At 40.1% G+C, this 11,954-nt stretch overlaps 1 protein-coding gene across 1 annotated transcript in view; it reads left to right on the forward strand.

The window, feature by feature from the left end:
* Positions 1 to 9,731, forward strand: part of stau2 (staufen double-stranded RNA binding protein 2) — a 90,565-nt gene extending 80,834 nt beyond the window's left edge. The window contains exons 14-15 of the mRNA XM_026938099.3: positions 4,555 to 4,643; positions 7,301 to 9,731. Of these exons, the coding sequence (XP_026793900.2) occupies positions 4,555 to 4,643; positions 7,301 to 7,376 (165 nt within the window). The 3' untranslated portion in view covers positions 7,377 to 9,731. The remainder of the gene's footprint in view (positions 1 to 4,554; positions 4,644 to 7,300) is intronic.
* Positions 9,732 to 11,954: the final 2,223 nt, after the last annotated feature.

Consider the following 11,954-nt stretch of genomic DNA (forward strand, 5'->3'; position numbering starts at 1 on the left):
GCCCTAACAAGTAAACTTGAAAGAGCATGTGGTTTGAGACAGTGTACACTGTCGCTAAAGAGAGCATGAAAAGTTCATCAACACTAGAAAAAAAAAACCTGTTGACTATAATGCTAGTGCATGGCTATCCTGTTTACTGTAATGCTAGTTCATGTTAAACTATTTACTATAATGCTTTCACTAGTTTGCTGTGATACAGTTTATTACAATGGTAGTTTGTAACTGTTTACTATAATGCTAATGTATGGCTAACCTGTTAAATATAATGCTAGTTTTTGTTAAAACTGTTTACTGTAATGCTAGTATTTGGCTAGCCTGTTTACAATAATGCTAATTTATGGTAAAACTGTTTATTATAATGCTAGTGTATGGCTAGTCTGTTTACTATAATGCTAGTTTATGGTAAAAGTGTTTACAGTAATGCTAGTATTTGGCTAGCCTGTTTACTATAATGCTAGTATTTGGCTAGCCTGTTTACTATAATGCTAGTATTTGGCTAGCCTGTTTACTATAATGCTTGTATTTGGCTAGCCTGTTTACTGTAATGCTTGTATTTGGCTAGCCTGTTTACTATAATGCTAGTATTTGGCTAGCCTGTTTACTATAATGCTAGTATTTGGCTAGCCTGTGTACTATAATGCTAGTATTTGGCTAGCCTGTTTACTATAATGCTAGTATTTGGCTAGCCTGTGTACTATAATGCTAGTATTTGGCTAGCCTGTTTACTATAATGCTTGTATTTGGCTAGCCTGTTTACTATAATGCTAGTATTTGGCTAGCCTGTTTACTATAATGCTAGTATTTGGCTAGCCTGTGTACTATAATGCTAGTATTTGGCTAGCCTGTGTACTATAATGCTAGTATTTGGCTAGCCTGTGTACTATAATGCTAGTATTTGGCTAGCCTGTGTACTATAATGCACTTTTGCATTTAAAGTGTTTACTGTCTAGTGGCTGACGTGGTGGTGATAACCTCACCCACAGTGGTTTGTAAGAATTCAGAAAGTGGTTTTTGTGCATTAGTGGTTAGAAAAGGCTAATCTGGTCATGGTGTGTTAACACCACACACACACACACACACACACACACACACACACTTCTTTGTTCTGAGTGTATGTGTGTGTGTGTGATGAAGTATCCAGTTTGAAGGGTTCCATGTTCCTCTGGGACGAATCGCCACTGTTTAGCCAAGACGAGGGTGCAATCAGGGAGGCCATTAAAGCACATGAGAAAAATGAGGCGTCTCTGTCCTCTGACACACTCTCTCCGTCCTTCTTCCAGCACAGCCTTTTAGTGCGCTCTTGCGTATTTACATATTCAGCCTGATGTCACATTCCCCATCCGTCCTGTCCCCCCACGCCCACCCCACCCCCCGCTGGCCTTTGAACTCAGCGGCAAGGTGATGAATGAAACCCGGGCTAGTGTCTTTAGCCTGGAAACATCCATTCTGTGGCTTAATGTGCGTGTGCTGAGAGGTGGTGTGTGTGTTATCTGCGTTAGCGCCATTTAGCGTCTCAGCTAACTCGTCTGATGTCTCGGTGACTGAGACGAACCACTTCCAGGTTGTCGCTCTAAAATAAACACGGTTCTGAGGGCTGATGTCTCAGCCATCCTCACTCCGTCTCATTAGAAAAAATAACGATGCGGCTGACGACAATTAGGAAAGATAACGGCATGTTTATCTTACGCTGATGGATGCCGAGTGTGTCTCCCTGTCTTTCTTTCTCTCTCCCCTTCCCTGAGGCCTGGAGTTTATCTGGATCTGTAGAAGCTGATTATTTACCCAGAAACTCTAATCGCACACACACATCAGTAATCAGTGCTTTAATAGCACTTTATTAGTCATGAGAGAGAATGAGATTTTCCCAGCATGCTTTGAGCTGCAAGTTTGAACATGTATGGCCTCCATATTCAGAAAAAAAAGAAAGGTTCTGGAACTGATTATAAAGACTAGCTCGAGAAAGGCAGTCTCTGCAGTCATACTGCATATTGTGTGTTTATGGCAGTTGTGTGTTTATGGTAGTTATGGGTTGTGTCTCAAATTGCATACTTCTGTAATGAACTAGTAATATTCCAATGATGAATGCTACAACTAAAAAAAAATGTGCAACCCCATGCACTTTTTAGCATAGCACACGAGGCCTCCACAGTGCATTATGGGTGCACACACTCAGACATAACCACTATCAAGAATCTAGATAAAACAAATCCAAATAGTCAATGTTCAACAAAAAAAACACTAACTCGGCAGGAATTACCGTTTGGGACACAGCCCTAAAATAGCTAACATTCTAGTAAGAATACTACTAGACATAAATTCTAGCATTTGAGACGGAGCTTTAAAATAGCCAGTGTTCTGTTAATACCACTGACTAATCATGAGTCTTAAGATAGCCAGTGTTCTAGTAAGTACACTAATTAGGCATAAATTCTTGCATTTGGGGAGAACCCTTAAAATAAATCACAGATGCTAAGACTTTTCCATTTTTTTCTGCTCTACTGAAAAATTCTTTGCTAAAAACCTCCTCCTTTTGTGACCTACACACTCTCCTCATCAATCACGAAAAAAAATTCAATTAAAGTGTGATTTAGAACAGATCCTGGGAATGCGCGCACACACACACACACACACACACACACACACACACACACTGTAACTGGACCGCATGTTCCTGTGTAGATAAGCTCTCATTATTTACACAGATCTTACTGATAGATAAGGTTAAGTGTGTGTGTGTGTGTGTGTGTGTGTTAAAACCACTGGATTTATCTAAGTGTTTCTGAATGTAGCTGTAACTTTCTGTGTGTGTTGTATGGGGTATAACGCAATGACACTATCTGTATCTGTTTAGTGCTCCAAATACCTGTATTTATCTATATTCGGATTTAAACTCAAAGTGGGCGTGGTCTAAACCAGTTAGTTTTTTTTTTATTATTTTTTTTTATTTAGAATATGATTCCTTCCACTATGTCCCCAGAAACACTGACAAAATAAAACAGATGTCGAAAGTGTCAGCATGGTGTGTGAATTCTGCCTCTGACAGTTCCTCAACCTCAGCTACATCACTCGAGTTTTCTTGTTGTCAGCTAGATATATGTGCAGGACTCTTTATTATTTTTGTTTGTTCCCAATATATAGATAAAGTAGTAGCCTAATTTAAACCAGCACGACCCTGACCAGGCAGTTACTAAGGATGAGTAAAAATATGAAAGTGTTAATAAATGTGGTCTTTGTTCACGTGGGCGTCATAACTGACTGCGAGAGTTTGTGTCCACTTTATTTGGTTCGCTAGTATGCTGTAGAGACAGTTAGGGCTTTCTCATTGCTATTCCTTATCATTATCTTCCTATTACTATGCCATTATTTTATTTATTTATTTATTTTTCCTTAATTTTTTGTGAATTCTCTCAGGTGAAAACTACTAAGCAGAAGACTCTTGTACGAAAATGGCTGCTTTCTAGCTAGCTTTGTTCCAAATCATTTCATTGTGCACCTTTTTAAACTATACACTATGTTTTTGATTATCTAGAGCTTACATGTTTGTAGGGTGGTGACGTCTCAAATTAAACGTGTGGTGTAGCGTTCTTGCTTGAGCATCCGCTAGTTTTAATTTTTCATTATTTTACAAATATATTATAGAAATGCCATTAACATATGGCTTCTTTGCGTTTATAAATACCACAAGGAAAATCATTTAACAGCCCAAACATTAAGCCAATCACATTGCATTCACTATAGAGTGCGCTAGTTAGAGGGTTTTGCTGTATTGTAGACATGTCCAAAAGCTTAGTGGGAAAATGTCCAGTGCACTCATGTAATCCCACAATGCACTGGGGCTAGTGTCCAAACAAGTTACCTTTAAAAGGAACAGAGCCCCTATAATGCACTTTGGCATTTGTAGGGAATAGGGAGTAAGGCACCATTTTAGACACAGGCAAGATCTGTGATCAGAGGGTATTAGTTGTGTGTTTAATATTTACATTTAAAGAGACAGTAACACACTTCAGGTCAGTTTTGGACTGGGGAAAAAAAAACACTCACTGTGCCTGTCTCTGTCTGTCCATCTCTCTGTCTTCTTTGTAGTATGTGTGTGTGTGTGTGTGTGTGTGTGTGTGTGTGTGTGTTAGTGTTAGGACTCACAGCATATGGACTGGTAGGTGAGACAGTCTCGCCCACATCTGTGTGTGTGTGTGCTGAGGCTTAGTGTGTTGTTAGATTTATGTCCTGCTGCACATCTGGTCCTCATTGGCAGCGTCAGAGCATCAAGTTGCAGCCAGGTGGATCTGAACACACACACACACACACACACACACATACACGCACTCAATTCACTCCTAGTGACTTTATAAGCATGGCTATATTTTTTTAGCTCTCTGCACTCTGTCTGTCTGTATATCCATCCATCCATCCTTCCATCCATTCATCCATCTGTCTGTCAATATATCTATCCGTCTGTCTTTTAGTCTATCTTTAATCTATCTTGTGGTGGTGCTGCTGCTGTTGTTTGAGAGGTGGCTGATGGAGTTGTGTCTCAGTCATCCTTTCTATTTGCAGGCGGCTCTGAGTGCCTTGAAGCAGCTTTCGGAGCAGGGACTCGACCCGGTGGACGGAGGAGTCAAGGTAGAGAATGGATCCTGTGAAATGTAAGTATCTCTCTCACCAGTGCTGCCAGTGTAGTGACTTTGTTTAGAAGGCTGTTTTCCAATGACCAGTCACCAACCATGATTGTTTCCCAGTGATCAATCACTGATCACCATTGTTCCCAATGACCAATCACTGATCACCATTGTTCCCAATGACCAATCACTGATCACCATTGTTCCCAATGACCAATCACTGAACAACATTGTTCTCAATGACCAATCACTGATCACCATTGTTCCCAATGACCAATCATCCCAATACGGTTTTGCTTCTGTAGTAACAGCACATACACAGGGACTTGTATGGTGAATGTTCTACGTAACCTAAGACTGATAATTAACAGATTTAAAAATTTGTTTAACAAAGTAAAACCTGTTATTGTTGTGATGATGTTTTTCTTAGGAGACATGTGACTTAACGTTTATGGAATGAGTCTCAAGTGTCAGCACTTTGTGAAGTTTATCAGCACAGGAAAGTCTTTAGGACAGAGGAGTTTACACTTTCCAGCTTCTCGATAGCATGTCAAGCTGCATTTTTTGAGACAGTGATCAGATCAAGTGAGAAAGAGAAAAATGAGAGCGGCTGGTGAGAGTGTGACTGTTTATCGCGGCTATAACACAAGTGAGAACAGGAACTAACTTGTCTCTCAGATGTTGCACAACATCAAATCTATAAACCGTTAAAATGTTCAATGTTTCATTCATTAATAAATGAAACACTGTAATTGATGGCAAATCACTGTGGTATAAGCAGAATAACACCCTCCCTACTGTGCTGTTAAACAAAAACAATGCTTTCTGGGTGGTAGCGGCACCCCGCTTGTGCGTTGTGCCACATCACACCCCCCCGGCGTGCATTATCATGGTATAATTTATAACTGACTATCCACACACATACTGCTAAGAAATGAATGTTTGTGAGGCCACAGACCTGTCTCTCTGTCTTTGCCTCTCTCTCCTTCTCTCTGTCTCTCTCTCTCTTTGTCTCTCTCTCACGCAGACACACACACACACACACACGTGTCTGGCTGTGTGCTTCAAATGTGTCCTTTAAATGTCAGAGTTGGACTTCGTGTGTCAACTAATCTCGCTAAGTGATTGTGAGAAGCCTACCTATTACACACACACACACACACACACACACACACACACACACACGTTATCGTCTCATTATGATATGAATGAATGTTTTGCATGATCCTTATCCACCTGTGGGAAATGGGGAATTCTCTCTTCCCTCACTCTCTTTCTGTCTCTCCCTTTCTCTCTCTCTCCCTCTCTGTCTCTTGCTCCCTCTCTGTCTCTCTCTCTCCCTTTCTGTCTCTCTCCCTTTCTGTGTCTCTCCCTCTTTGTCGCTTTCTCACTTTCTGTCTCCCTCCCTCTCTGTTTCCCTCCATCTCTGTCTCTCTCTCTCTCCCTCTCTGTTTCCCTCCATCTCTGTCTCTCTCTTCCTCTCTGTTTCCCTCCCTTTCTGTCTCTCTCTCCATCTCTGTTTCCCCCCCCCCCCTCCCTTTCTGTCTCTCTCTCCCTTTGTCTCCCTCCCTCTCTCTCTCCCTCTCTCTCCTTCTCTATCTCTCTCTCCCTTTCTGTCTCTCACTCCTTCTCTGTCTCTCTCCGTTACCTTCTCTCCCTCTCTGTCTCTTTCCCTCTCTGTCTCTCTCCATCCCACCTCCTTTCACACACTTATACACTTTTAACCTTGCTGCATTCTCATTGAAGGCCGTGTCCCCAATCAGAACACATCCCCGTAAAGGCTCAGAGCCATGCTGTGTTTCTTTTAAAGATGAAGGCTGTGTCTCCAGTCAGGGATGCTTCCACTGTAAGGACCACATCTTCAGTCAAGCTTTTTTCTTCTGTGAGGGCTTTATCCATATTTAGGTCTGTGTCCCTAACTAGTGCTATCTTCGTCCCAGACTGTTACCTCAATGTCCACATTCAGGATTGTGTCCCCTGTGATGGATGTATTCCTATCCAGTTAGTGCAGTGTTCACAATCAGTGCTATTGGCTATGTCCCACAGAATGTGTGTCTTCATTCAGGGCTGTGTCCCCTAAGCCTAGATGCTGTCAATCAGAGTTATCAATAAAACACACTGTTGTGGAATAAAATCGACTGATCCTAAGCCTCGCCTTATTTTAATTGACCCTCTGGTGACTGCCTAGCGACTGTTGCTACCTGCCATTTGCCCAGCACTTAATAAACGCACCAGTGATCCCTGTGGATATATTTTTCATTTGTGTCTCCAAATATGGTCAAGTGATGCTTTACTCATTTCCAGAGCTTAATTTATAATATTTCAACTTCTGACTAATATGGATGGAGGGCAGGAAATTTATCAAGGTACAGTAGCATTCAGTCAAAAATCTCTCGTGTCTTCTGTAAGCAAACAATAAAGAAGGACATGCTGTTGTAGGAAAATAATCAGTGATGGATTGGTGTGATCCGTTTCCACCATAACATTGACAATTTCCCCATAACAGCAAGTCCCAAAGTGTTTTAACTATCTGTGAAGCGGATTCTTCACGTTTTGTGGTAGCTTAATTCAATGACTCTGCCTCCATTTTTAAAAGATTGATCCCCCATATCAGTAATTACCTCATGTGGGTGGAGTCATTAGTGAAGTGATGTTGTGTGTGTGTGTGTGTTTGTGGTTTGCAGATCGGTGAAGCATCCGGATGGGAAACAGACTAACTCAGGCTCTCAGGACTGCGCAGATCCGAACGCTGTCGTGTAGAAAACGAGTCTTCGCGAACGCCGCCGGATTCCTCGGAACATCGACACGCAATAGGGTGGATGTGTCTCAACAACATGACGTAGAACAACACACACTCGCTCTCAGTCTATGTGAAGACAACACTATCTTAACCTTTAGTTACTATGGAAAATTTAACTTGCTAACAAATGTAAAAAAAAAAAAAAAAAGAAAACCAAACCAAAAAAAAAGAAGAAGAAGAACTAACGTGATAATGAGTTAATGCATGGTACTGTGTTGACTTTATGGGAAATCTAAGTATTACAAATTTCCCTGATTGATAGATGTTTTTTTTTTTTTAATTTTATTTTAGTCTCTTATGGATTAAGCAGGTGTGTATCATGCCATGGAATTAAAACGAAACATTATAAACAAAGTTCTGTAAAGGGTGTGGGGGGAGGGGGGTTTACGTACGTTATTTTTTCTTAATAGCAATGCTTGAGTGCGTGAAGATTAACAGACGATGGCAGTGCTGTAAAAGTTGTAGTTGTTGTCTTCATATATAATCACCCAGCTTAGCGTTTATGCTGATGTTCATGTATCTGTACGGATGTGTACAAGTATCACACGAAGGAGAAGAAAAAAAACGAAAAATCTAACGACAGAGACAGAATTAGCTGAGAGGTCGATGAGGATGTGGTCTGTATTATTGTAAATAAAGCAAGTCCACTAGATTCACATCAACTCAGTGTTTTATGAGCAACGCGATTTCACACAGCATTCCTTACCTCCGTGTTCGCTTTCTAAACCCCGCCTGTGCATCCTAACATCAACTCATTTTACTTACTTCATTTCAGCTCCGCCCACTCACGTTAACCCCTTTTCCTTTCAACCTCGTCTACTGCATTAACCACGCCCCCATCCAACCTCACGTCCATCTTAAATTTCATTTCTTACCTTAACTATGCTTTATGCTTTAACATGATCCCTTGCTTTACCTCCAGCCCTAATGCTAACCTTGTTTCGTCTCTTGCTTTAACCCCGCCCCTCACTCACTCCTACGTAGCCTTCACCTAAATATTCACTCTAACGCTGTCTTCTTCTTCTCGCTCAAGCCTTGATTCTTCAGACAGACCCCACCTCCTCTTTTACTATGTAACTAGCCCCACCCTGCCCCTGCTCCACACCCTAACCCCACCCACACCAGTCATTACCAGTTGTAAGTGTTCCTACGCAACATCTTTTGTGGATTTGCGAGTTGAACGAGATGTGTAACAGTCACGTGCTAATTCTGTTTCTGTGTTTTCTCCCAGCACATCTACACCCTAAACGCTGTGTGTTGTATCGATAATGCATCAACTGAGTGCTTTTAATAACTGCATTCTGGAGGAGTTTAGCGAAGAGAGCCTGCATAGCTTCTCCTTCCAAACAGCTCGATTACTTGAATCTTTCATTTTCACAACAGCATTTTTCTGTGTTTAAATTTTAGTTAAAGAAATGCAGTAAAATCACATCAGTTTGTGTTGAAAAGGTGTGTATGTGTGTGTGTGTTTTTATTTTCTTTTTACCGTCCTTTTAGGCCCAATCCGGTCTGAGCACAGAGCTGAGTAGTCAAGGATTACGTACCTTAATAATAAAATTAATGAACTTGAACTTGCATCTCTCTTCATCACTAGCGCAGAACCTTAATTGCTGAGCTCCACTGCCCACTTCCTCATTTCCTGCTAGTACAGGAAGTAAACAATTGATGTTGAAGCTGCTCTGTGTTTTTATCTCCAGACTAAATTCATGAGATTTTCAAATGATTATGCAGTGGTACCTCAGTGGTTAAAGTTCTATATTAGTGACACAACGGGTTGTGAGTTCAAATATCCAGACTGCATAAAGTCACTCTTTATCCCTTGAGCAAAACCTTTAATTACTACTATTATTAAAGTAGCCAGTAATTGCACAGGAAAAATAAAGATAGCTTTCTAGGAAATCATTTGAAAAATGTAAAGTGAAAAAATGTCTGATATTTTATGTTTTAAAAGTTGCCCAAAAATGTAATTAGAGAACAGAAAAAGTCATAGACATCATCAAGAAATCAAGATTGTGTGGGCCCACTTGCCCCTCCTCTCTGTAAACCATCCTAATATCATGACCTTCATTTGCATATTTGGAACATGATTGGCTCTTATCATTTATGACGCAATAATTCTTGCTTTTAATGAGTACAACACTAACTCAATTTCAGGAAGTTCAGCTTTCCTGTTTCATAAAATAATCTGGTAAAATGTGGTGTATACCGTTTAGAGCAACTTTAATTATTACTATTATTAATGATGACAATAGTTCCCATGTTGTTTTTACGTGTGTTTTCTTGCCAACTGTGAACAATAAAACATTAAAAGTCCAGCCTGCCATCTCCTCTGTACGCAGCAGCAATACTCCTACAAGGAGACTTAGTGAGAATTAGCTCCAGACTAGTTTATAGTTAAAAAGTGCTGGAGTCACTGTCACATGTTCAAGTCAAGATTTTCAGCTCAATTTCAGGTCAGATTTTACATTTTTATCAGTCTGTGCAATCAAAAAAATCCCCCAAAAGGTTTTAACCATAAAAAAAACCACATTTTAATAAATTGAAGATTGGTTTAATTATTGCTATATACAAATTTTATAAAGTACCGAATAATTACAGCTGAGTAATTGGCGATACTCTTCTGGGAAATCACTCACTCAAATTTTAAACACTGCCCATTTCAGTTTTAGTTTTTTTTAGTTTCATTGGAAAACCTCGGAAATTAGGAAACTGATTAAACCCCCTGGGAATTTAAGTGAAGTCATGGAAAAGTAGAAAGTGAGATTTTAGTGTCTTTTCTCCTCAGCTGACCTCAGCTGAAGATTGGAAGCTCACCTGGTCTTTCTCCAGCCTTCATCTGTCCAGGTTCAGTGAGTCTGTGGCTACTGACAGGAGTGGAACCTGATGTGGTCTTCTGCTGCTGTAGCCCATTCTGAGCTGCTTTTCTGCTCACCACGGTTGTAAAGAGTGGTTGTTTGATTTACCATAGTCTTCCAATAAACTCCAACCAGTCTGGGCATTCTCCTCTGACCTCTCATCAACAGGGTGTTTCCGCCTGCAGAACTGCTACTCACTGCATGTCTTTCTGTGTAAACTCTAGAGACTGTTCCGCGTAAAAATCCCAGGAGATCAGCATTTTCTGAAATACTTAAACCAGCCTGTCTGGCACCGATAACCATGCCATGGACAACGTCACTGATCACATTCTGATGTTTGATGTGAACATGAACTGAAGCTCTTGACCTGCATCTGCATGCTTTTTGCATCGTACTGATGCCACGTTTGGCTGGTTGGATAATTGCCTGAATGTTCAGGTGTTCGGGGGACGGTGAGTGTTTATGTCAAAACATAAGATGGTACAATGAGATCCTGTTAGCAAGAAGGAAATAACTTCCATAACTTGTTTCTTATTTATCTATTTATATATCTTTTATTACACCAGTAAGAGCTTTTTATAGGAGATCTGAGAGATGTTCATATGCATTTGTACCAAATCTATTTATCTACTTATCAGGGGTTACTTTTACCCCTCATATTTTTTTTCTTTACTGTAGGCCCTTAATCCTCAGCTGCTCGGCTCTGGATGGATCACTTCTGAGTTAAAAACGTAAAATGGCTAGGAGGTGAAAAATGTAGAGATTTTAAGAAAATATTTAAATGTATTGTTAGTTTTGGGAACAGAAGCACAACATTTCCAATAAAAATCTCATGTCATTATCAGGCACAGAGCAGAGATTTAGCTAAATTTAAACTAAATTTAATTTAAGCTAAAAATCAATTAAAATAAAATAACAATAAAATATGACAAATCTAAAATCATTTTTAGCTATTTTATATGTAATTGTAGCTCATTTTTTATACCGTTGTATATGTAATTCCATGAAATGAATTCCAAGTGTATGTAATTCCAAGTGAAATGAGGTGTCAAATGTAAGAATGTAAATGCAGGAATACCATTAGCACCTTGTAGTAGCACGTTTTTGTGTAGTAGCAAGTGTTTGTGTTTTTTTTACCCACACTTGGTGTTGACTAAAGTGAACGAGCCTTTTGCTGGAGCAGATGGTGCTGTGCTAACACTCTCCACCTTAACACACTTCAGCGTACACCTGATCCTCCATCATTGATCAGGAATCTGAAAACCTGCTGGGTGAAGTCCGACGACAGTACGTTAACACCATGTTGATTATCAGCGTCAGTGCCGTCTTTAACGTTTATTTTAAATTTCACTTCCTAATAGGAACAGATTCCAAGCTCCTCCCACACCTGGTTACTGTTGCCACGCAGGTGACGTTTCTGAAGAATGTAAGTGGAGCTGTAAGTTAAACTACCACAAGATGCACTGATCAGTTTTGTGGATCTGGAACGGCTTCAGGTAGATGAGCGTGATCGAACACTGTTGAGTGTGTTAGAATTTTAGTGACTGTGTAAGAATTGTATTGAGTGTGTGTCAGAATTCTGCATCCGTGTTAGAATTCTAATGTGTTTAAATTCTAATGCGTGTGTGTTACAATTCTGAGTGTGTTAGAATTCTAAGGAGAGTGTGTTAAAGTTCTATTCAG

The sequence above is a fragment of the Pangasianodon hypophthalmus genome, chromosome 22 (assembly GCF_027358585.1).
Source record: "Pangasianodon hypophthalmus isolate fPanHyp1 chromosome 22, fPanHyp1.pri, whole genome shotgun sequence".
Taxonomy (NCBI): Eukaryota; Metazoa; Chordata; class Actinopteri; order Siluriformes; family Pangasiidae; genus Pangasianodon; species Pangasianodon hypophthalmus.